Genomic DNA, 25,000 nt, shown 5'->3' on the forward strand with positions numbered 1-25,000 from the left:
CAGCACAGCTGTTCTGTCTGATGTGTGTGAGTTACAGGGCAGCACTGCTGTTTTGTCTGATGTGTGTGTGTGTTACACTGCTGTTCTGTCTGATGAGTGTGAATTACACAAGTCAGCACTGCTGTCCGGTCTGATGTCGTTGTGTGTGTGTGTGTGTGTTTGTGTGCGTGTGAGTTACAGAGCAACACTGCTGTTCTGTTTGATGTGTGTGACTTACAGGGCAGCACTGCTGTTCTGTGTGACGTGTGTGTTACACAGCTGTTCTATCTGATGTGTGTGTGTGTGTGTGTGTGTGTTACACTGCTGTTCTGTCTTATGTCTGTGAGTTAAAAGGTAGCACTGCTGTTCTCTCTGATGTGTTTGAGTTATAGGGTAGCACTGCTGTTCTGTCTGATGTTTCTGAGTTATAAGGCTGTTCTGTTTGATGTGTGTGTGTGTGTGTGTGTTACACTCATGTTCTGTCTGATGAGTTTGAGTTACAGGTCAGCACTGCTGTTCTGAATGATGTGTGTGTGAATTACAGGGCAGGACTGCTGTTCTGTCTGGTGTGTGTGTGTGTGTGTTACACTGCTGTTCTGTCTGAAGTGTGTGTGTGTGAGTTACAGGGCAGCACTGCTGTTCTGTATGATGTGTGTGTGCATTACAGGGCAGCACTGCTGTTCTGTCTGATGTGTGTGTGTGTGTGTGTGTGTGTGTGTGTTACACTGCTGTTCTGTTTGATGTGTGTGACTTACAGGGCAGCACTGCTGTTCTGTGTGACATGTGTGTGTTTGTGTGTCTGTGTCTCAAAACATCACTGTCTGGGCCCACGGTCCATCCTGACCCCTGCTAAGTGTTTCAATATGTATGCTTCCATCCCAAGTATGCCTGCACTATAAAGCTGTGCTTTTTACTGTACTGCACTAGTGAAAAGAGGTGTTCTATAAAACAGACTAAAACACCTGACAGTGTGCTGGAAACTTCTGTCTGTGAGCCCTTTTCTCACTGCTGTTTTAGTGATGCTCTGAGCACTCACAGATCTAATGCCAACACTGCCCCATTTAAATAACCAGAATTGTCCTGTTTCACCTGAAGCCATGCATGGGCTGAATTCAGAACACACTGTCCCAAATGTACTTAGTAACATATTCTTTTAAAATGCATAAAAAGAATAACCTGTTCAAAATACATTCAGATACATTTTAAAAAAGCATTTGTGAATTGGCTGTGCTGTACTGTCAGTATTAATTGTCACACTTTTGGTCAATGTTAGAAAATGAAAGTTTTCTTACTTAGTGCTTTTTAATGGTGAATTTATTAGCCATTGAATGGTGAATTTATTAAGAAGGCCAGTCACTCAATATGAAAAGATTAGCAGTAGTCAGCTTTGATTTTCCCTCCCAGTTTCTGCTCAGTAAAATGGTTTTTGCCTACATACTTCATTATAAATCTGATTTTTTTGTCAAATATATTATAAATAGCCATGACTGGGCTTATCATATAGGAAATGCATTAGTAGACCATTTGCTGCTATTATTGCTGAGATATTCTCCTAAAAATGCATAAAGTATCTGTATTCTGAATACTGCCTTTTCAAACTGTATTGTGGACAGTTAATTATTGTATGTTGAATTCTGGATTGTATTTGGAACCTCTCTTTTTTGGTCTTGTATTACAGCTCTGGTATTTAAATTGTGTATGTGTGCAACAGCAGTTCTCTTTTTGATAAACTCCATAACACTATCAGCAGAGCTGATCCTGTCAGCACGTAAGTAAACATTGCCTTGCCAGAAATGTTTCTACTATCAACAAACTATAATTTATTAACTAAAGTAAATTGTGGATTGTGTGAATTCATAGTACAAGAACTGGATTGCTTAAAAATACTAGGACAACCAAGGGTATTTTTCAGTATTTGATAGGTCCTTTTCTATCCTTGAGCACTTATTGTTAACAGCTTTCATGTTTTACTTTATCTAACTGATCTAAAGAAACTGCATTGTACACAGTCTTTAATACTGTCCACACACCTCTCTGTGTGTTCACTGCAAAAATCCAGACGAACCAGTCTGTGTGTTCACTGGAAAAATCCAGATCAAATCATTTGTGTGTGTCTGAGCATTGGTTTCCTTCTCATAAACAGATACCTCAGCTTCTCTCAGGTTTCATTTGGTGATAGATATTGAAACCTGGATCTGAGGAGCAGTATTAAACCCATCCAGAGTAACATACCCAGTGGAATCTTCCTTTTAATGATCCACTCTCTGTGGGCTTTGTTAAGATCCCACTCACACTGTCCTGGCTGCAGCTCTAGTAACAGTTTCTTGTAATGAATATAACTTCCTTTGCAAACACAATTTTTCTGGTTTATTCTAAATATTGAAGCCATTTTGTCTCTGCTGCCAGTAAAGCAAGAACAGCTTTTTATACAAGTTCCCAAAGGCAGTTGTCTCATTCTTAAAATTTAAATCCTTTAAGTAAACAGAAGGGACATTTCTTTAAACCCATCAGTACTGGTTACTCAACATCAGTGTGTGACACATGTAACAGGGTTTTTGACTGCCAGTGTACATAACAGTTCCTTTTTACTTCCAACACACACATTGCAATGGTAAAATTTTTAACAATACTCTGCAATATTAACCTTCATCATAGTAGAATAATTAATTCATTTTTTCATTAGCATTATTGAAAAGTACTGATTAGGGACTCCATTTCCTCTTTTGTTTATAATCATTAGGAAATGGTAAACGAACAATGGAAGATCTCCAAGTGGTTCTCCTTCCATTTGAATGGGTGTTTGCCATTGGCTATATTATTGCAATCTTTGTAGTGGAGTTATCAAAACAAAAAGGTAGGTGGAGACAGTCACAGAAACATCAAAACAAATAATCACAGAAGATCTAGTGGGCATAAGATGGTCTGTTCCAGTTTATGAGATTGTTTTGCAGGAGTCCTTTCCTAGTGTGTCTAGTGTAACACCTTAGTGTTGCACTAATCAGGCTCAGGTGTTTCACTGATCAGATAAAGAAATATTTAACAATCAGGCCAAGTAATCAGTAATCAGACTAAGACATTCAGTAATCTGACAGTGTAATCAGGTCCAGCTGTTCAGTAATCTGATTCAGCTATTTCACTAATCAGACCCATGTATTCAGTATTGAAGAGGTGTCCAGCATTTGTTGATGTAAAAACATCTTGAACTGGTTAATGAATCTTAATGGACCCCACTGTGGTAGCTCAGACTGGTGTGTATTACCGAGCCCTTTTATCAACAGAACATCATAACAGCCAGTTGCACATGCCATCTTAACATAGCCCCATACTACTACATAACACTATGTGTTTCTCATTTAAAATTGCATTTATGTAAAATTGCTAACAACTAGAATGAATTACATTTTATTTAAAACTACTGTAGAACATCAAAACAACTGGTTTATAGCAGATATATAACTTCAACTTCAAATTTTGTCTAAAACACAGATAAAGAAGATTATGAAGAAGAAGAAGAAGAAGAAGAAGAAGAAGAAGAAGAAGACGAAGAAGAAGAAGAAGAAGAAGAAGAAGAAGAAGAAGAAGAAGAAGAGCTAGATGCAATACAACTGAACCGTGTAGAGGACTCAATACCACAGCATCCTGCAGAGGTAGGATATCCCACACTCACATTCTTCACACACTACAGTAAACACAGACGTATGTAGTGCATCATGCAAGGCATACTTACATAAACATCTGTAGCGTATTAATCATGGAAGGCACAGTCACTGTTTCTGATATACGGCTATAGAAGTGTAATTCTGACAAAAACAAACAAACACAAACAAAAAACAAACAAAAAAACAAACAAACACAGTCAGGGGGTAAATAAGAGTTTTAGCAGAGGTAGGGCCTCATTTATCACAATGGTTCCAAATGCGCTGTTAAACACAGCCTAGTTTATTTGCAAGTTTTAAGAGAAGATAAGTGCTAGAATGTGTATGGCAGGGTGCTGCTCACACAGATGACCCAGTGTCACACCATATGACATTAAGTGTAAAACCAGACTGTTTGCATGAGTTACATGTTTGCATTTGGAAAACTGAAGTGATGTAACCTTTGATCTTTGCTGATACCACATTTATGTTTGTGCAACATGGGAGAGTCAAAGGGCCCTGGATTAGGAGCCAGAGAAGTCACATGGTTTACATTAACCACAGATAAAAAACAATTATTGTGTATAAAAATGTATCAGAATCATCTTCAAAGTCATCCTTAGAGTAGGGACATTTGATGGTCTTGCCTCCAGCTGAATGCATGTAGTTCTAATTTTAGTTCAGCATACATTTTGTGATTAATGACATCCATTTAAATACTAGAAAAACATTTGTGCTTCTATTACTTTATCTCAGTTCTGCCTTTGCCACCATCAAGTAAAGTACTTTTATATAGACTTGTCAATGAGGAACAAACCTCAGGAACAAACCCGAATTACTTTGTTGAAATGGACACATTTTGAGCAGATGTGGGGTCCCCCAGGGTTCTGTTCTGTTAAAATGCTTTTTTCCATTTAGTCCAAGACTCTGGAATGTCTTACCAGAGCTTTGCAGATGATAATCAGATTTATTTGCCTCTCTCACCAAGTAACTGTGGTCTCATTGACTCACTATGTCAATGCGTAAACATATTACAAATGGGATGTTTCATCACAAGAATTTTACCACTGTAATTTTGGGACCACTGTAGTCAACTGATGAACTGTTAATGTCTAAAGATGAATGTAAAATAAATAAGAAGAATGTATGTTATTAATAAATTAAGCATATTAATCATACTGTCTCTAGGGTGGTCACATGACAGATTCATGACCTGCAGAAAAGCCTTCCCCTGGAATGAATGTCTGCGTTGCCATGGAGAGAGGGGTCAAGTACGTTATGAGAAGCTTGAAGATGAGATGGCCTGCTTCCACCGCTGGAGTCCACAAGAGGCATTAGCCCTAGTCTGCATGCACAGGTTTTCCTTCTTGAAGTGGAGTTTCTCCTCAGTCTCACACTAGAACAGAATAACTGTATATTTATGTGTAAATTTGTAACAAGTCCTGTTACCAATGTTAAAACCAGTGCTATTTTGGCTACATCCACCATTGCAAAAAGGATAACAGCACACACTCTTTATGAAGCCAAAAATTTATTTTCCCTGTCTACATGACAACACTGTAAACTGAGTTTCTGAATATCTTTATCATGGAAGGAGCTATGCAGTCTTTGCAAGTAGAGAAAAGCCAAAACACATAGAAAAAGCTGAAAAATAAATAAATAAAATAAAATAAATAAATAAATATATATATATATATATATATATATATATATATATATATATATATATATATATATATATATATATATATATATGCGAAGGCCTTAGATAATGGCTGTTTGAGCAGCTGACCAATGGAGTGAAAGTACTAAACATCCAAATCCAATCACCTGTCAGCTTTATGCTTTATTACGTACTAGGAGGACCCAGTGTGTAGTGAGGCTCACAAAATGTGGACAAAACCAATGAGGGTAGCAATGACATCTGAAGTGTCTGTTTGTTTGCTTTGGCATTTATTATTAATTACAGAATTTTTTAACAGTAGAGTAATGCTTACACGGGTCCCCACTGCCCTGCTCAGATTTAAGTTTTCCCTGTTTAATCACTGAGCACCAGTGTTATCTTATGATTCATTCTCCCATATGTTCTTCCAGTACTGTTCTCTTTCAGCTCTGGGTGGATCCACAGTCAGAGTTATGCTGAATTCTGACTGAGAGTGCACTTTTTAGTTTTTTAGCTGGTGTTTCTTTTGTGTATCTCTGCAGTCTTGGTACCAGTGGTGTTCACCAGTTTAGCAGACTTTAGAGCCTCCGTTATAGGTCACCCATTTAATATCTTCCATAGTCAGACACCATCTTTCATCTTTATGCCCTTCTGGAGCTCTGTCAGATGTTGACTTCCATCCAAGTTGTCTTCCTTGTCATGGTTTGTATTTTATAGTCAAGGTTCTCAACCATGACTACTGCAGCAGCATATACCAGTTTGTTGGTTTCTTATACTGGTTTTAGGTACTTTCATATCTGCTAACATACTGTGTGATGCAGTTTAGCTATGATCATATTCCACATGTCCACAGCTGGACCACACAGCATGTCCATGTTACATTCTGCTACTGGTGGATTCCAGCTGCAGTCTGACTGTTCTTTCTCATGTGCAGGAGGTGTTCTGTCTTGGCAGTGGTATTCCCCCCCCCCCTTTTAAAATTATATAATTAATTTGTATCATATGATTGCATTGCGAGATCACAACTGATTTTGATGTCATTTCTTAAACACATTTAAAAAGTTAAAAAAGGGGGTTTATGTCTTAACCAGTAATCATGCAACAGCAAATTATGAACATTATCATTTCTACTGACTGAACACATCAGTCATTTCTACTGACTGAACACTGAAAGTGAAAAGGATTGCAAGACTTTAAACTTCAGGGATTAGCGTCTTTCACTTCATCTCTGTTGTTTGTGTACACGCATGTATACACAGCTTCTTGGGTGTATGTGTTCTTTTGTATATGTATATATATGTTCATAATTTAGTAAAGCTTTATATTTATAAAATTGCTTATGTGTTGTTTTTTATTTTGTCTATAGTCTGTTTGTGCCCCCTCAAATGAGAGGTGCCTGACACCTCTGGTGATAGGAGACATGGGGGGATCTCTGCTGTAGGTGTGGAGTGTCAGTGAGCCTCTGCAGCAGGTGGGGAGAGTCAGTGAGCCTGTGCTGCAGGTGTGGAGTGTCAGTGAGCCTGTGCTGTAGGTGGTGAGCGCAAGTGATATGTCAGCACCAAACAGCAGTCTTAACTTAGTCTGCAGTCTTAACAGCAGATTGTTTATAGGTCAGTGCATCGACTCTCTGAACAGGTAAAACATAAGCAAAGTTTTCATTCTCAGTCCAAATGTTCTTAAGTCTTAATAGCTGTGAGTAAGGGGAGTTTTGCAGGCCGTGGAATGTGAAGAGTTATATTGCACATACAACTGAGAGTCTAGGTTTCACTGAAACCTCCAATAAGGTTATCCTCATGCCAGGATGTGCTATATTCCATGCACATTCAAGAGCTGGAACTTTAGAACCCCTCGAATGTTATGATTCAAACATCTACTTTTTAAAATATAAACTGGTTCATCATCCTAGAAATTCAGAAACACTTTGCATGCACAGCTGATGAAGGACCTCTGTTCAAAACATCCTGTTTATCTGGAAACCCACTGGCAATACAAACAGATATGCCATTAATGTAATGTTCATAAACACTTGCCACTGGAAAGACAGTTTATTAATTATGTTGGTCTGAAGGTGTTCAACATACCGATCAGCAAACCTTCACACTGATGCCTTTGTGCCAGATTCAACAGACTTTGATCAATATGAGACTACAAATAAGCATAAAATCCAATCAGCTCTTGCTCTCAGTTCTCACACACAGTAGTATTTCTTATCATTTATGTTTCTGTTGGTTTGTTATATTTATTCTCATAATGTTTTGTCCAATTTAATAGAGAATCAGGAAATAAAGGTACACCAACAAGATCCAAATTGCTGTCTGACCCTGTAGTTATGTTTGGGCCCATACTCATGTCACAGTAAAGAAATGCCTGGAGAGACAGGCCTTTTTTGTTCTACCATGTCTGTTCTCTTATAACATTGTCAGATTTAACAGAAAACATTTGTGCAGAGCTTCCATAACATGCTCTCACAGTTGGCCAGTGAGCATAAATGCTCATAATCTATTTTCAAAATGTCACAACAAACAATACATATTCTTTTCTTTCAGGATTGTAGTACAGTACTACACTTCTTGCCATGTCTGTGTCAGATAACTCTGATTTAAGAGTCACAGTCAGCAGATAAAAGCACATAAAGTATATATAATTGCAATCAGACACTGTACTTGTGTCTTCTCATAAATTAGGAATTGTCAAAATTCATAGCTATATTAACTGACACGGAATTATAAAATTTGACATTTGAATAAGAAAAAGATGAGTAAGAAGCCAACCACAGCCTCATATCAGTTTGGTGGTTGTCCATAACTCTTCATATCCACAGCCTGCACAACAGACATTAATGAAGGGTGGAGCGTGGGTCGATTGCTCATGTGACATGACAGGAATGCCTTTATAAACCTAAACTGTACAGTCACACGGACTTATTTGATGCATTTCTAAGCCTATCATTATTTCCAAAGAACACCTCACTGTCTTTTATCTTCATATCTTTAATGTCTTTAGTGTCTTCGTACCACTAAAGTACCACTACTTCGTAGTGTCTTCTGAAATAATTTTAACATGCATCCTAACATTTAAAATGTCCAATGCATAAACACCATTTTGGATTGACTATGTGAATAATGTAACGTTAGTAAAGATAAACAAGTAATTTCTGTTAATGATTGGCTCAATAAAGGTTGATTCGCCACGAATTGCTGTTATATGATTGGTTAAAATCGACAACTGTATGGCATCAACTGTTCCGCATACATGTGGAAGTGAAAGTAAAACTGTTCTCATATCTTACGGTAAAACATTTTCCAAACATGAAGATTGGCACAATTCTTTACTTTTTCCTCTCAAACGCCGTTCACGTCTGTAAAGGTAGGCTTTGATTTAAATATTGTTATTTTTAGTTTGTTATAGTTACGTTAGTTTGTTAAAGTTCTGTCGATTTAAATGGCGCCCAATGCGTAATTTAAACGTAGCGAAGTAAACGATACTGATTACTTTCCCGTTTAAACTCTTGATTAGAAATAAAACCACACAAACACCTGGTCGCTGGAAGAAATATATTTTAAAAGCGATACATTTAAAAATGAATAATTTTAATCGCTAAATATGCGTACCAAAAAAGTGTCGATTGCGGCACTTTGATGCTCAAAATTCTTAAGGTCAGTATATTTTCACACAATAACAGATGTACGGTATTATTCAAATTGAGGTTACTATCTTTTATAATTCTAGGAGAACCTGGGATTAAAGGTGCCTTGCTGATCTTGTATAAGAACAACGACTAGGCGTGTCTAGCCAAAAAAAAAAAAAAAATCGTTTCGACTTGTTTTTATGTGCAGTTACAGTGCACACAGCCAGTGGAGCAAGATCGTTTATTTTGAACTCCAAATCTCTTTTTTTGAAATGCAAATCTAAAACTATTACTCCTTTACCAATGTTTCTATTTATTTTAGGGTTCAGTGTATTGGGCCCCTCTGGTCCTGTGGCTGTCCAGCTTGGAGGCTCTGTGATGCTGCCCTGTTATGTTCAAAATCCCATACCAGTGGAAGAGCTGGAAGTGGAGTGGAGAAGAACAGACCCTGAAACTTTAGTGCATTTGTTCCAAGATGGAGAGAGTCGATCAGAGTCTCAGGACCAGGCTTACCATGATAGGGCACATTTCTTTACTGAGGACATCGCCCATGGAAACTTCTCACTCTTACTAACAGATGTGACCATTATGGATACAGGAGTTTACAAGTGTGTTGTTTACAGAAACCAGGAATCTAATGAAACTTTGATTGAAGTAAAGATGAGTGGTGGGTGAATTATTATTAACACTGTTTTGTCATACAGATTGAGTATTCTGTGGGAAAATAATTTTGATTTAACTCTGCTCTAGACATTATTTCACTTGTTTATTTAAATCACATGATGTTTCTTAGACTTTGCTGAATGTATTATAAAATTTTACTATCTGACCTGAGGTTTTAAAATGAAATGCTGAACTGAAATATATCAAATGTTTTATATATTTTTTCAGAGTATTTAACTTTGTCTGGAGGACAGGCTGTGTCTCCATATGTGGGGGGGGGACACCACTCTGAACTGCTCTGTACACTCCCACATCCCCCCAGAGGAGCTTGAACAGGTCTCATGGAAAAAAATGGATCAAGATATTGTAGTATTGCTCTTTGTAGAGGGTGAAATTCAACCAGAGTCAACTAATGAGAGATATATAGACAGAGTTGAGCTTTTCAGCTCTGAGGAAATCCACAGAGGAAACTTCTCACTTAGACTGAAGAACATCCAAACTGAAGACAAAGGCCTGTATATATGTGAAGTTCTCCATGAGGCGTTCTCAGCTAACACATCTGTGGAAGTACTGCAGTTGGGTAAGTTAACATCTCCATGGTAGCAGGGATGTACAGGAATGGGGCCTGACATTCCACATTTGTCTAAATAAAGATGAACAGAACTAAATAACTAATGGCAAGAAGTTTCTGAAAATATGATATTAGATTTTTTATAAAGAAACATGTTTCCATTATGTCCTTTCAAATTTGGTAATCTAGTAATATGCAAGGTATACTTGTCAACATTCTAAGTGATGAAAACTCAGGCCATGATGAACTTTGTTGATAGCTTTAGATGTCAAACCCACGTTTACAGAAAGATACACTGAGAAAAATGAATTAAGCAAACCATAATGGCTTCTTTTAAATACTCTGTTTAAAAACACCAAAAGTTGTGACCAGGTGTCAAAAGACATAATTATTTAGTCAATTTTCCATTTTTAAAAAGGAACTATAAACAGCGAATGTGCTCAAATACCTAAAGTGCAAAATTAATGGCACCATTAAATTAATATGAGCAAAACAAATAAATATTAATGTAATTGTTTGAGGGAATTATCCATTTAGTTATGACAATCAAAAATGTTATTTTCCTAACTAACACGTGTGGTTAGACAGTATTGGAAACTGAGGAGAAATCAATAAATAACAATCTGGCATGTTCACTTTTCCTAAAAAAAACTGCAAGAGACCATGTGTACTTTCAGGATTCTTGGGACTATTGTCAGGCCTTTGTCTGTGTGGAGTTTTTGTGTTCTCGCTGTGTCTGTGTGGAGTTCACGTGTTCTCCCCGTGTCTGTGTTCATTTTATGTGTTCTCCCTGTGTCTGTGTGGAATTTACGTGTTCTCTCTGTGTCTATGTGGAGTTTCCTTCCACATTCCAAAAATGTGCATGTGAGCTTGATTGGTATCTCTAAATTGGCCTTGTGTGAGGAGTGTGTTCATCTGCATGTACCTTGTAATGGACTGTTGCTCTTTGTGTGTGTGTGTGTGTGTGTGTGTGTGTGTACACTATCAAGAGCGGATTCCTGCCTTGTGCCATGTGCTCCTCATAGATCAAAAGATCAACAGAATTTGATAAGAATATATTTCCTTTTAAGTTGGAATGACATTTAGCTGGATGCAAAAGTGCATCTTTGATCTTTTAATCTATTTATTATTTTATTATTTTTAATGGACAACTCACTGAGACCTACATTGTTGGTTTGTCTTGTTTTATTAATTTTATATACTGTTAAATTATTGCCATTTTATCAAATTCCTTTAAATGTTGTTTTATATTTTTATTTTCTTGTATACTTTATTATATTATTACATGCTCTTTTTACAGGGACCTACAGTGAATTAGACTTTGTACACTGAACAAATACATTTCACATACAGTTAAATACAAGTAATTATGTGTCTTTGCCACAGGTTTCTCTGCCATCCACAAACTGGAGTTGTTTCTCTGTGCTTTTGTTTGTTTATGTGGACTTTCCCTTCTGCTTGTCTGCATACCATGGACGTGTCTAAAACTGGACGGTACGTGAGATCTTCATCTAAATACTGTTGATGTTTTTGGTAATGAAGTTTTCTTATACTGCAGGGAACTTAAATACAGTTCTTCTTAATCTCTTCAGATAACCACATGATAAAAATACAGCATGTCCTCGTCTTTTGTCCAAACATTGTTATGTTTCTTGCCTTCATCCTGTGGGGACAACTTGAGGGTAAGTATTTAACTGACTTTTTGAAGTTTCATTGTGTAGTGTTTGGAAACACTGATTCTAGTCTCTGTTAAAATTTCAAAGGCACACAAATGACATTAACAGTTGAGAAAACTATAATATATGCTAGTTTAGTAATGGATTGGCCTCTCAAACATAAACTTAGAAACAGTATAGGAAATGGTTGTCTGGATAAAATGCAATCAACAAGCATTTTCCCCCAGAACAAGCACAAAATGCATCATGCAGATTGTCCAAAGGGATTTTAGACATGTCTGTTACACCCTCAGATCCTTGGTCACCTGAGATTGAATGTCAGCTTGAATTCTCTAAATTCTCAAACATGGTCTTTTTTATTTATGGATTACGAAAATGTCCCAGAGACTAAAAAATCGAATAGGGCACAGTTTCACAACCAACCAATAGTATATGAGTGGCTAAAAAGTTTCTCAAAATAGTTAGATTCTATTTTTACAACAGTCTTCCTCTGTTAATAGTACACAGTTCCCATAACTGTATGACCTTTTGTATTATGCAATGGCAGTGTCTTAAGGTTAATTCTACAAATTCTCCACTGTATCCGCTGGGACAGCACATTAGAACATGTGAACAGACCTTAAAAATACTAACAAAGACAATTAAATTACAGCCACCAGCTCAAGCACCGCAGTCACTGTGTCTTTTAATAAAGTTTTGGAGCGAAGAAACATACTGTATGAACAATTAAACTATCCCAGTGCTTTCAAAGCATATTGTAAATGTTTGTATTTTATATTGATTTGGGATATGAAGAATACTTATTAAAATTATTTTTATTTTGCTTCAGGATTTTTCAGTGAGGTAGCTGTCTGTTCAGCTATTAATCTCACGAGGATTCTTCGACTGCTGTATTATTCTCCATTCACTTCTAAAGGTATGTTTTACCAAGAAATATTGTCTTGAATTAAGTGTTTGTCAGATTAATAACTTAATATTAATGGGACAAAGGCTGAGGGCAGCGACTATCCCTGTAGTACCAAGGTTTGAGACCTGGGTGTGGTTACTGCACTCATCACAAATGGTGCCAGAAGTGATATGGCACTGAAGGAGAAGGTGGTGTGATGAGACCATCACACTCATTGAAGGAGAAGGTGGTGTGATGAGACCATCACACTCCTTGAGATTAAAAGGGGTGCTTTGATTGTTGTGCGAGAGTGCTAGCTCTTTGGTCTTGTGACTGAGGCATGTGTTTGCCACCTGTAGGAACTGAGGTCAAGAGCCAAGTAGGGTTGTTATCTTTGTCACAGTGTAATTATAAAATCAAGAGTGCGTACTGAATGCTTAATAGTGGAATGGTGAATGCGTGCATTTCCTGAGACATGTACCACTTCATCTTAGTAGGAAGACACACACTGAGGGCCATGACTAACTTATGTAGATACGTATGTAGATAAAGATACCTGACATCAAGTTTTCATTCATTCATTGGCATTTACTTAGGTAGTATTTGAATATTAGGATTTATCTAGATAAATATTTGATTTTCGTGCAACATAATTGTGACACTTCCTTCTGATTCCACCAAAGAACACACCGTTAAACTGCATTTTAGTTGACTGTACATGTCAGTATTAACTTACAGACAATAACTTATGTTTACATGTGAGAAGCTAAATGTGCTATGGGATAACTTTGATACTCAAACAGTACATCAGGCGCAATGACAGTTTTGTGAATAGCAGTCCAAAATATTTGTTTACATGTACCAGATCTCTAAATTTCCCTTTGATGAGATAGAATAAATATACTTTACACAAAGGAAAAAGTTTTTTAATTATATATATTTATATATATTTCTAAAAATGACTGGATTTCCTTCAATGCCATGATTACAGGTAAAGACTAGTCCTCAGTGTGTTCTTGACATCAACATGGCTCAATAATAAGATACTGTGTATAATGGTGTGTATAATGGTGTGAAGTGTGACAGAGTGAGTATAATGGTGTGGGACAGCTCTGTTGTCTCAGAGCCTAAATGACCTGCAGTCACTGAAAGTGCTCTTGAACCCAGATCCTACAGCAGGATACCAGGATGTCTGTAAAACGGGTGTCCTGACCTCAATTTGATATAATCAGTCATTTATATGAGAATTTTCTTTTTTCTTTCAGGAATGAAACTATTAAGTTCATTAGAAGGTATTGTGATGTTGGCTGTTGTTTATTCAGGTAAGTTTACATGATTATTACATTTATGGCCATTTAATTGTATATTTATATTTGTATAATTGTATATGTGTGTCTACGAATGTATATATATATATATATATATATATATATATATATATATATATATATATATATATATATATATAGAGAGAGAGAGAGAGAGAGAGAGAGAGAGATATTCAAAATTATAGTAAAGTACACAACAGAGGTTCCAGAGAAACAGAAGGTTTCAAACACTCACGCAATTGTTGATGGACCTCTGTCCGAAGGGTTCCGTTTCTCTGGAAACTATATATATATATATATATAATTCCCCACTTGCCCTCCAGGTGGTCTTTTTCCTTCACGCTCTGCCAGAGGTCTGGGAGCTTGAGGGTCCTGCATATTATCTTAGCTGTTCCCAGGACTGCACTCTCCTGGACCAAGTCTGATGTTGTTCCTGGGATCTGCTGGAGTCATTCTCCCAGTTTGGGGGTCACAGCCACTAGTGCTCTGATTACCATGGGAATCACAGTTCCATTCACCTTCCACATCTCTTCTAGCTCTTCCTTCATCCCTTGGTATTTCTTGAGCTTCTCATGTTCCTTTTTCCTGATGTTGCTATCACTCCAGATTGCCACATGTATCACTACGGCCCTCTTCTGCTGTTTGTTCACCACTACTATGTCTAGTTGGTTAGCTGTTACCATTTTCCAGTCTGTATCTCCAGCACCTGTATCAGGGCATCTTTGCACAGCCTGCCTGGTGTGGTAGACCCCAGCCTCTATTGATCTCGTATTCAGAGCTTGTTCCTGTGCTGCCATGACTAGTGCCTCTGTGCTGCCTTTCAATCCAGCCTTTTCCAGCCATTGGTAGGATTCTTCCATATCAGCCACTTCCACTATCACTTCCGCCTCCTGCTTAGTCTACAGTCTCAGTGTGCTGGATTTGGGATGAAACCCTCCATGCATTGTGAGGAGTTCCCTTGTCTTGATGTCAGTGGCTTCTGTTTTCTCATTAGGCCAGTTTATTATCCCAGCTGTTATACATCTGTTATATTACCCCCTGGTAGTGTGATCCCCTCAGTTCTAGCTACCTTCCGATGTCTCATTCACTTCTGACATACTGCTTGATGACATACATGTAGAGGAGGTGGCTGATCGTTGATCGATTCCGTAGCTGGTATCCATAGACACTCTTGGTGATGATTTCACTTGAGTGGGTTCAGCCACATGCAGAACAGCAACGGAGACAGGGCATCTCCTTGGTAAATCCCATGCTTGATGGTGACTCATACTATTGGTCGGAAATTGGCCTCTAGGGTTGTTTTCCACGGCTCCACTGAGTTTTCTATGAAGGCTCTTAGCGTCATGTTGACGTTATCCCTCTGAAGTATAGGCATTTTCTCTGTTTTGCATATTTTGTTAATTTCACGTTAAAGGTTCTTACTTATAGCATGATACATATATATTACATATCAAAATTTTCAGACCAATCTCAGCTCTCTTCCTAATGAGGTACCATTTCACCTGCAGCACTGCATAAAGAAATAATATGGCCCTAAAGCTGAAAATGTGAGGTCCAATTTTAGAAATTAATTTGTGCAAGTGAAAAATTAGCATTACAATTATAACCAGATAATGGCAGAAAACAGAAAAGTCTCATCTGAACAGAACAGTATTCAGTGTGGCCAAAATGCATCCATTCATCTCTACTATACTAGCTGACTTTCACGCAAAAAATCTTTAACAAGCATTTACTAATGGACAGTCAATTTTGTCAAACAAAGGTCATGACAACTGCATTATAAATCAATTGGAGATAACGGCCAACAGTTAGCATGCTAGATGTTATCTTGATGGCATTTCTAAAAGTCATCAGATTCCATTATTTTATTATAGTAAATACTTTGTCTTAAGTATTCAATTACAGATCTAGCAGGTAGTCACTAATATGTAATGGAATAAAGTAAAGTAAGCTTACCAGACCTGTGCAGAATGACTTTCATTCATGATTTTTCCCTCTTTCTCCTCTAGTGATGTGGCGTGTCTGGGGTACGGAATACAAAATCATGCTGGCTGTTGTTGGGGCTATAGCACTGTTGATCATCATAAGTAGGTGTTTCATTGTTCTAAGTTATTATGAAGTATGTGAGCATGGGCCTTGCTTATGTAGCCAGTCATGTTTTTTACTGTGGTCACATTCCTTTCCATGGCATATGCCATAATCGTATTCGGGGTCGTAATCGTAGTCGGGGTCACAGGCCAGCGTTGAAAAACCAGGAAATGTTGATGTAAATCTCATTCTCTTTATTTCAGGTTTTTTCTTGGCTTTCTGTCTGGAAGACAAATTGCCTGATGGCCTATGGTATTGTCTTTGTAAGTAAAAATGGAATGCTGTAAATTCTTTACTTTTGTTAGCTCATCTACACTTTTTCTTTATGAAGGTACTTTTGAATAAATTCCTAGTCATCTTTCACTCACAACACTTATATAGATCTGTTAATGTGCTGAACTATCTTCACATAAACGTTACTTTCTCAAGATTAGAGTCCAGTGAAAACAGGTTTTTTTTACCATGCAGTAACTTTGACATTGTGTACACAATGTACATTTTAATAAAACGTTCAGTGTCAAAATGACAGATAGAGAAGTTGACAGTTAGAGAAGTTGAGAGAGAATGTTAGACTTGACAACAGGTAACAGGTAATGTGCCACTACATAAGAACTAGAGGGAAAAAATTAAATCAGTACATACACTAATTGATTTTGTTAGGTTTGTTAGGAACTTATCCAACAAAATACATTTTATCAATCTTCAAAAATGGTTTGAATAATACCAAAAAATCCCCACAAAAATACAATTAATAACAATTAAAAAGTTATTTAAAATGAATTCAGACAAGACAAACATCACCTAAGGTTTCTATTTGTAACGTTGAGCGGTAAGGAGGCAGACGTATGTGCGGAGCAGAGCGAGATTTATTCAGGGAAAATCCAAAATCAGAGTCGTTAAGGCAGTCCAGGGTTATGGAGCCAACACGGAGAGTATGTGGATACATGACTAACAAACAAAAACACACGAAGGCAAATGGCTAGGAAAACACTTGGGGCTAAACAAGACAGACTAACAAAAATGAAGGATTTGGAACATAGATTCAAGAAACAACAACAGCGAAACAAATTCAATGAACAGCCAAAAACACAGGGAACAGGACATGGTTTAAATACATGAACTTAATGAGGGACAGGTGTGGAAAATCAAACGAGGGGCAGAGAAAACGAAACTATGGCACGGAACTAAGAAACACAAGACAGGGAAAAACACGGAACACAGAACCCGGGAGGGACTGATCGTGACGCTATTCATGTCTTTCTCTGAGTATGCTATCTCTCCCCTCAGGAATGAAAACATCTTACCACATGTGAGACAGTTAACAGTCCTTGAAGAGCCAATCATGGCTCTTACTGAGACTTTTATTGTTGTAGTCCAACTCCATGCTTGACTTTGATTCTCTAGTTTAATCTGCTGATACAGACTCAAGGGGGCTGATGTCTTGTGCAGGTCTGTTCTTCAGACCACCTCTGTATAGTGGTCACTTTCCCCTTCCTGTTTTGATTTATCACATATCACATGGCATGAAACATCCTTCTAGAGAGAAAGAGAGAGAGAGAGAGAGACAGAGAGAGAGAGAGAACAACAAAATGGTATTTTAAAATTGACCTATGTGAATCCATACTTACTGTAATTAAATCTTAATGCTACAGTCACTGACAACACTTCATAAATTAATTAAATCTACCCTATATACAGGTTTAACATAAATTACATTTTTTTGTTGGTTTTCATTTGTTTGTTTTGTTTGTTTTTTACTCAGCATAATATCTTAAAAATAAATCTGTTTGTATGAGGCCAATAAAGTGTCAACACTCATCTTAAGGGTTTTTGTTTGTAGCATATTGTCATTTTCAGTCTGTCATATGCACCTGGAATCACTCAGCTGGAATAGAGATGCCAGCTTGTCCCTGAAGCTTTCTTAGCCTCCCTCACCACTCTTCTCTGTGTAATGATGCTCTTTTGTTCCATTCACCTTCCACATCTCTTCTAGCTCTTCCTTCATCCCTTGGTATTTCTCGAGCTTCTCATGTTCCTTTTTCCTGATGTTGCTTTCACTCCAGATTGCCACATGTATCACTACGGCCCTCTTCTGCTGTTTGTTCACCACCACCATTTTCCAGTCTGTATCTCCAGCACCTGTATCAGGGCATCTTTGCACAGCCTGCCTGGTGTGGTAGACCCCACACCCTTCTCTGTGTAATGATGCTCTTTTGTATTAATTCTTAATAGCATCATGAACAGTCTTTTCATCATATGGGATTTGGGACGGTTTAGATGATAATTAGTGGCACAGTGTCATCCACCAGTGCACCACATAAATAAATGTATCACAACCATCAGTGCTGGAACATGTCCCAGCCAGAACATCAAAGTGTATCCTGAAGTGTGGTGACTGATAGCTCGCTTTGGCCTTTGAGAAAAATGTTGTTGTGGTCTGATTTGCTAGATGGATGGTGAGATCTTACTTTATAACTGTACGGCGTGTAACAGTGATACAGGGTTGTGATTGTAGGGAGTGTAACAGTGATACAGGGGTGTGACTGTAGGGAGTGTAACAGTGATACAGGGGTATGATTGTAGGAAGTGTAACAGTGATACAGGTGTATGATTGTCGGGAGTGTAACAGTGGACCTGACCTCATGTCTTCTGATTACTCCAAATTTCTATGTGCTTATTCTAATGCCCTTCTCATAGAACAGGTGCCATTCCATTTTAATACATGTTTCAGTCCTAAATATGTGTGATTCAGAGCCGTTAAAACATGGCCTCATTTGTCCTGCTCCATTTTTTACGCTGTTTTTTGTTTCCACATGCGTAGGTGAGTGTAGCATAAACTTCATAGAGATTAATTCAAATCACACACATTCACCTTCTGAACAGTGCAAACAAATGTTAAAAAACTAATTATGATCATGTTGGCCTAGTAAGGTTGCTGTCACGGCACGGCCTCCTCGTCCCAGACATCTTCCTGTGTGTGTGTGTGTGTTCATTTGCATGGCCACGCCCTTTCCGTGTATCACACCTGTTCTTTGTTTTACGTTGTTACTGTGCATGTATATAAAGTCCTGTTTAGTCGTTGGTGTTGGTTGGTGTTTGAGCCCACATAAGCAGAGTGCTTCATTGTGCTTCATTGTGCTTCAGAGGTCGTTTTTAGCAGTCTTCATTGTGCTTGTTTTGTTAAGTGTATGAAATAAACGTCTGTGTGTGTGACACAGCTAGTTTGTGCATCCTACCTCGACTCCCACATTACAGTAGCAACTTATGTGTCTGTACTATCTCTAGAACTACTCATGACACCAGCACTATAGAAATATTGTGGTTTTATAACAACCAGAAAAGAAATCTGCTGTTTGTATTCATACTTTTATGCAGAGCTATTAAAAAGTGCATGCAAATTATGAGGTGTGGTTAGTTCTGATGGGGTTTAAACTGATCGGCATGACGTTGCCATACCTCTGTAGCACCAAAAACCACAGTGTAAGAAACAGGCGCACATTGATTGGTCCCCACTCCTGGTGTCCATCTCTTATCCTCTCTGTCATCATGGAGCAGCACTGCATCTCCAACTGTAAACTGTTGCTGTTTCAATTATGCAGGCCAGGAGGAGAATCTGGGAGTCCAATGTGTGTCTCATAGCCAATATCACATTGGGTCTGAGTGTGTAACTGACAGCCCAGAAAAAAAGCATTCTTTCTCACTCCCTCAAGCTGCAGAGTATTGCAAAATGTCAGCAAAAATGTTTCTGACTGTTGCTGAACAGGTCTAGACTGTTGCGGGACAGGTCTGGGCTGTTTCTGGACAGGGGTCAAGCCCTTTGAGGATTTAAGAGCATGCTTGAGAGTTTGTGCAAACCTGCCCATTGGTGGCTGGGTGATATGGGGCTGAACATGTTTAACATAGTCAGCTATAAAATATGTAATGTTTTAATGTGCAGTGAATTGAGGTCCAGTGTCAATGACACAAACTTCAGGTATTCCATAGTGGCTGAATAGAATTTGTAGCCCTCGACTGGTCCTGTCTGGGTTTGTTTGTAATTTGCACCTCTGGCCACTTTGCATGGGCAGTGACCATGACATTGAACATGTGGCTGTCAGTTGGCCCTGCAAAATCCACATGTATTCATTTCAATGGTTCTCTAAGTCTAATAAGGAAGGGGGACAACTCACTGTTCCTAATATTGTACAGTACTCTTTTGCCCTGGGTGACCAATGTCAAATCTGATGGAGTACAATCTGCCTGCGTTTCAACATGGATTTCTGTGGCTTTGAACACCTCAAGAGTATCCACTTTGTGTCTGTTCCTTGTTCATTATGTCGGTCAACTGTCCAAATGTCTAACTTACTGAAGCAAAATGGCAACACTCAGCGATCATCTTGAGGGATTTAACTCAGTGATCATTTTTAGAGATTTAACTCAGCGATCATCTTTAAGGATTTAACTCAGTTGTGGTGAAAACATACAAAATATAAAAATTATTTTAAAATGTAATGGAAGGAATACTGACAAATATAATGGAGTAAATTTTTAGACTTTGCAAATATAAGAGTATAATGTGGCTTCTTTTAAAACAACTCTTAAAAGTACAATTTCTTCAAAAAAGTTACTTAAATAAATGTCACGGAGTAAATGTAGCACATTACTACCCACCTCTGCCTATGTAAAGCTGAAATTTAAAGTAATTACAATGTGCTATATAAGTGGACTGATTTATTTGATGAGGTTCAAAAACAAGCGCATTTTTTCAGACGAACATATTGGAAGAGAGTTGTATGCAGGAGTAAAATGATGAGGCCATTTATTTATTATTTAGAATCATGAGTCATAAATCCAAAAAGCAGGTAGAGATAAAAATACAATATCCAATCAGCAAAAGTGTCTAGCAGAAAATCATAATATATAAAATCATAATATAAGATATAACATACATGGGGACATACATGATACAAACAGACAGGACAACAGGAATAGAAAAGCTTTAAAATATAGGAGCACTGATAAGACTTTGCAAGGCATGTGTGAGAAAGCAATATATACATGAGCTGGCTGGAAGAGACACATGGAAGAGGTGAGAATTAGGAAGCTTGAGAGGTGGAGTATGTGATCATGGCTGGGGTTTGGGTGCTGCAGGAGTGTTCTGGGAGCAATATTATCAGTAATGTTTGATCCATCTAATTCACCTAAGTGGGAGGGATACTTAAAGCTTATTAAAGTTAGCACAGCAACGCAGTGTTTTCACTGTGTGTCCCTAGCAGAGTATATTGTAGACTCAGTCAAGAACTGCTGTGCCTCTCTGGTCAGTTAAACACTGCAACAAGAGGGGGTTTTACAAGGGCCACTAACCCATGCTCACTGTTCATTACCATGACACAGTTGTCTGTGGTTTACAACTGAGTTTATATGTTCATATTTTTTTCATTTGCAGATTTCCTGTTTAGAATATCAAGAGGATTTCTGTTTGGCATCAGTTTAATTTCAGTTTTCTTCATTGTCAACTGGAGAGGAGATGAAAAAGGTAACAGTGTTTATCAGTACTTTGTTTGCTAGAAGGAATTTTAATATTTTAAACATTTTTCATAGTGTGGAAGATGATACAAACAGGCATAACAGCTACACAGACGTTTCAACATTACAGGGCAACAATGACCAATGGGGATCATATACTGGCAGGGGTTTAAGTAGACAGACTAACATTTAACATTAATCCCTGACATGTGTGAGTCCCCCTGCACACAGCGGGCCATACCACGTGACTCAAGGGTGGAGGAGCCTTCCGTGACAGTACCCCTTCCCAAAGGGTGTGGCTCCTGAAGCGTCCTATACCTGGGCAGCACATCCCGGCCCACCATGCACACACAGACAGACACTGCACGACAATGCCCAGTGCCCACCCAACACAAGGCGGGCCAGGAACTACCACCCAGGGAGACTTCTGTGCACAGGGGAGAAAGGCAGACTCACTGTCTCTTTCAGGGCAGTCCTTAACACTCCACGTAAAGTGTAGCAGTCCTCGACAACGACCCCTCCCTAGGGGCTCGGCTCCCGACGCTTCCCCACGTCGTGACGCGCCTAAACACATACACAAGGCGCACACATACACAAACACTAGCGCCATTCCACACAGACATAAGGCGCTGTGACGTGTCCTCGGCCTCAACGGACACGCGGGGGTGCACGTCCGCCCTGGTTCCAGGCGTGCTCCTCCCCCGAACGGTCCTCCTCTCCTCTATCACTCTTGGAGTGCCCCAGAGGCAGTGTGCCTCAGAGGCTTTGGGCAGACCCCTCCAGTCTTGCTGGCGGGTCCACTGAAGGGAAGGGACTTGGGCTTTAGCCCTACCCTCCGAAGATCTCATTGTGTACCTCAACACAGTAAACATCACATGGATGTTTAAAACATAAACCTGTTTAAGAAGTTTAAAATGTGCAAGGTTCCAATAAACATGCAATACTGACAACTCAAGAGTACTAGATAATGCATAGATGCAGATGGAAGTACCATTAGTCCATTAAAGGACTAGCGAGACAAAAAGGAGAACAAAAAATCAAATTCAAAACACAAAAGATGCCTCAACCACTGTGATAGACTGCCTGGCACAAATAAAAATAATTCAAGCTGGTCTGAGATCAGCACAAACAGAAGGCAAACAGAGAAAGCAGAGGTTATGGTATGTAAGTAAGTAAGTAATGTTTATTTATATAGCACTTATCGTAGACAAGAGTCACAAAGTGCTTTGCAAATTCAGATTACAGGGTAGTAAAACCACAAGTAGGACAAGATAAGACACAACATAAAACCACAATACAACAGTAAAACACAATACCACGCAGTGTGGGTGCTACCACCGCAAATGGTGAGTCTCCATGAGCCTTTAGATGTGTCTGTGGAACATATAAAAGGCTTAGCTCACCTGACCTGATCTGTGGAACACTTAAAAGACATAGCTCATCTGATCTGATCCGTGGAACATATAAAAGACCTAACTCACCTGATCTGATCCGTGGAACATATAAAAGACCTAACTCACCTGATCTGAGAGCGTGAGCTGGTATGTGAAGAAAGAGTAGTTCAGACACACAGGCAGGGGCCTGACCATGCAACACTCTATATGCAATAGTTAGAATCTTAAATTGGAAAACAGAAAGCCAGTGGAGAGATTTCTGTGAGGGGAATATGTGGGATTGTTTTATTGACCCACTGAGTAATAGCTGGAGATGATTTAGAGCAGATCTAAGTTAAGAGAACATTACAGTAGTCAGTGAGCGATGAAATAAAAACATGTATTAGCATCTCAACACCTAAATTATGTATGCTAAGGTGTGCAGCAGAGGAAAAATGTCCAAAGCTTTGCTTAGTCAAGGGGCTGACCTCATCAGGAGCAACAATCAAAACCTCAGTCTTTTCAGCATAAAGATGCATGAAGATATCTGTAGTCCAGTCCAACTGCATCCAGGCAATCTAAAAGCTCAGCTAGCCTGTGAACCTCATTAGGTTTGAATGTACAATGAAGTTGGATATTATCAGTAAATATGTGATATGCAATATTAAACTTTTCCATGATCTGTCCTAGAGGCAGTAAATATAAAGAAAATAGCATGGGCCCCAAACAAAATGCTACGGCACACCACAGGATAGTCGGGGAGGACACAGGCTTAAAGTCAACAATAGATGTAGTAAAACTTCTCTCAGTGAGATGAGATATAATCCAGTCTAAGGCTACACCTGATATACCCACCCAGTCCTGTAACCTCTTAATTAAAATATAACGGTCAACTGTGTCAAATGCAGAGTTGAGGTTGAGTATCATCAGTGCAGTACAATCACCCACATCAGAAGACATAAAAAATGCAGTCTCAGTGGAGGGTCCTCTCTGAAATCCAGAAACTTGTCATAACAATGTGTCTCTCCAAAGCTGCAGAGAGTTATTTGGCCACAATTTTCTCAAATATTCTTGATAAAAACAGAAGTTTAGATATGGGCCTATAGTTCTTAAGCACAGCAGGGTCTAAATTAGGCTTTTTCCATTAAAGGCTGAATGATAGCATATTTAAAATATGAAGGAACACATGTAGAAAATGACAATAACAAATTCATAATAGATAGTACTGGTTGGCCAATAGTAGGTAAAGTATTACATCCAATTACATAATTAGAGATTCAGCTGTTCACACCCCAGTAAAGCAGAGACAGTCTGCTAACTTGTATAAAGGACCCAGGAAGCAGCGACTTCACCCAGCACTGCCAAACACACTGACTGTGAGGAGCTCCACTATTAAACCAGGGACACACCACACTGACACTGATGAACTAACAGCAACTATGAGTGACCGATGATCGCCTTCTATAAGCTCAATGTCAGCTGTCGTCGCCTGTGCTTATTTACACTAAGTACGGGTGACAGTCACTTACTGATGCTATCCAATTGCCTAACACCGTCCAACAGCCGACTGTTCGGTCAATGTGTCCCTAGCCTTAAAAACATACAAACAAAGCATCTTCCAAAAATATTAGCTGACTAAAAGACTGCACATGTTGAAATGACATTTGAAGAGTCAGCGCTGATGAAGGACTTCACTTAACCTTTTAGTACATTCAGCAGTCTGAAAAGACTGAAACGTTCATCATTTGACCACACAAATGTAGTGATTTGATGTCCAGACAGGATCTAGGCAAACTCATCCATGTCTTCATTTCACACAGGCAGGACTGTTATGCTGGTCTCCTTACAAGCTTCCTCAAACACCATTAGTCACGTGCAGCTGATTCAGACATTGCTGCTTTTAAAATGCTAACTAGCACATGCTGAAGAAATACTGTATTCTTAGCCACACAGTCCATGTGAGACATTGTGGAAGCACAAGTGAGTTGTGAGTGGGGAAAACATT

At 38.6% G+C, this 25,000-nt stretch overlaps 1 protein-coding gene and 1 long non-coding RNA gene across 4 annotated transcripts in view; both read left to right on the forward strand.

Moving 5' to 3' along the window:
• LOC145651389 (uncharacterized) overlaps window positions 1–5,278 on the forward strand; it is a 5,585-nt gene extending 307 nt beyond the window's left edge. Inside the window, exons 1-4 of one of the 2 annotated variants that reach the window (XR_014117322.1) lie at window positions 1–1,747; window positions 2,720–2,833; window positions 3,466–3,626; window positions 4,803–5,278. The exon at window positions 1–1,747 is cut by the window's left edge and continues 307 nt beyond it. This is a non-coding gene — a long non-coding RNA (uncharacterized LOC145651389). Of the gene's footprint in view, window positions 2,834–3,465; window positions 3,627–4,802 lie in introns of both variants that reach the window. The other variant, XR_014117321.1, reaches the window with a different exon arrangement.
• Window positions 5,279–8,502: 3,224 nt separating this feature from the next.
• LOC145651384 (uncharacterized) overlaps window positions 8,503–25,000 on the forward strand; it is an 18,976-nt gene continuing 2,478 nt past the window's right edge. The window contains exons 1-10 of one of the 2 annotated variants that reach the window (XM_081698164.1): window positions 8,503–8,643; window positions 9,228–9,572; window positions 9,797–10,148; window positions 11,526–11,633; window positions 11,732–11,821; window positions 12,645–12,731; window positions 13,967–14,023; window positions 16,039–16,116; window positions 16,321–16,380; window positions 21,543–21,632. In XM_081698164.1, the coding sequence (XP_081554290.1) occupies window positions 9,836–10,148; window positions 11,526–11,633; window positions 11,732–11,821; window positions 12,645–12,731; window positions 13,967–14,023; window positions 16,039–16,116; window positions 16,321–16,380; window positions 21,543–21,632 (883 nt within the window). In that variant the 5' untranslated portion in view covers window positions 8,503–8,643; window positions 9,228–9,572; window positions 9,797–9,835. The remainder of the gene's footprint in view (window positions 8,644–9,227; window positions 9,573–9,796; window positions 10,149–11,525; window positions 11,634–11,731; window positions 11,822–12,644; window positions 12,732–13,966; window positions 14,024–16,038; window positions 16,117–16,320; window positions 16,381–21,542; window positions 21,633–25,000) is intronic. The other variant, XM_081698165.1, reaches the window with a different exon arrangement.

The sequence above is a fragment of the Electrophorus electricus genome, chromosome 15, assembly GCF_041902795.1.
Source record: "Electrophorus electricus isolate QZ-2024a chromosome 15, ASM4190279v1, whole genome shotgun sequence".
Classification (NCBI taxonomy): Eukaryota; Metazoa; Chordata; class Actinopteri; order Gymnotiformes; family Gymnotidae; genus Electrophorus; species Electrophorus electricus.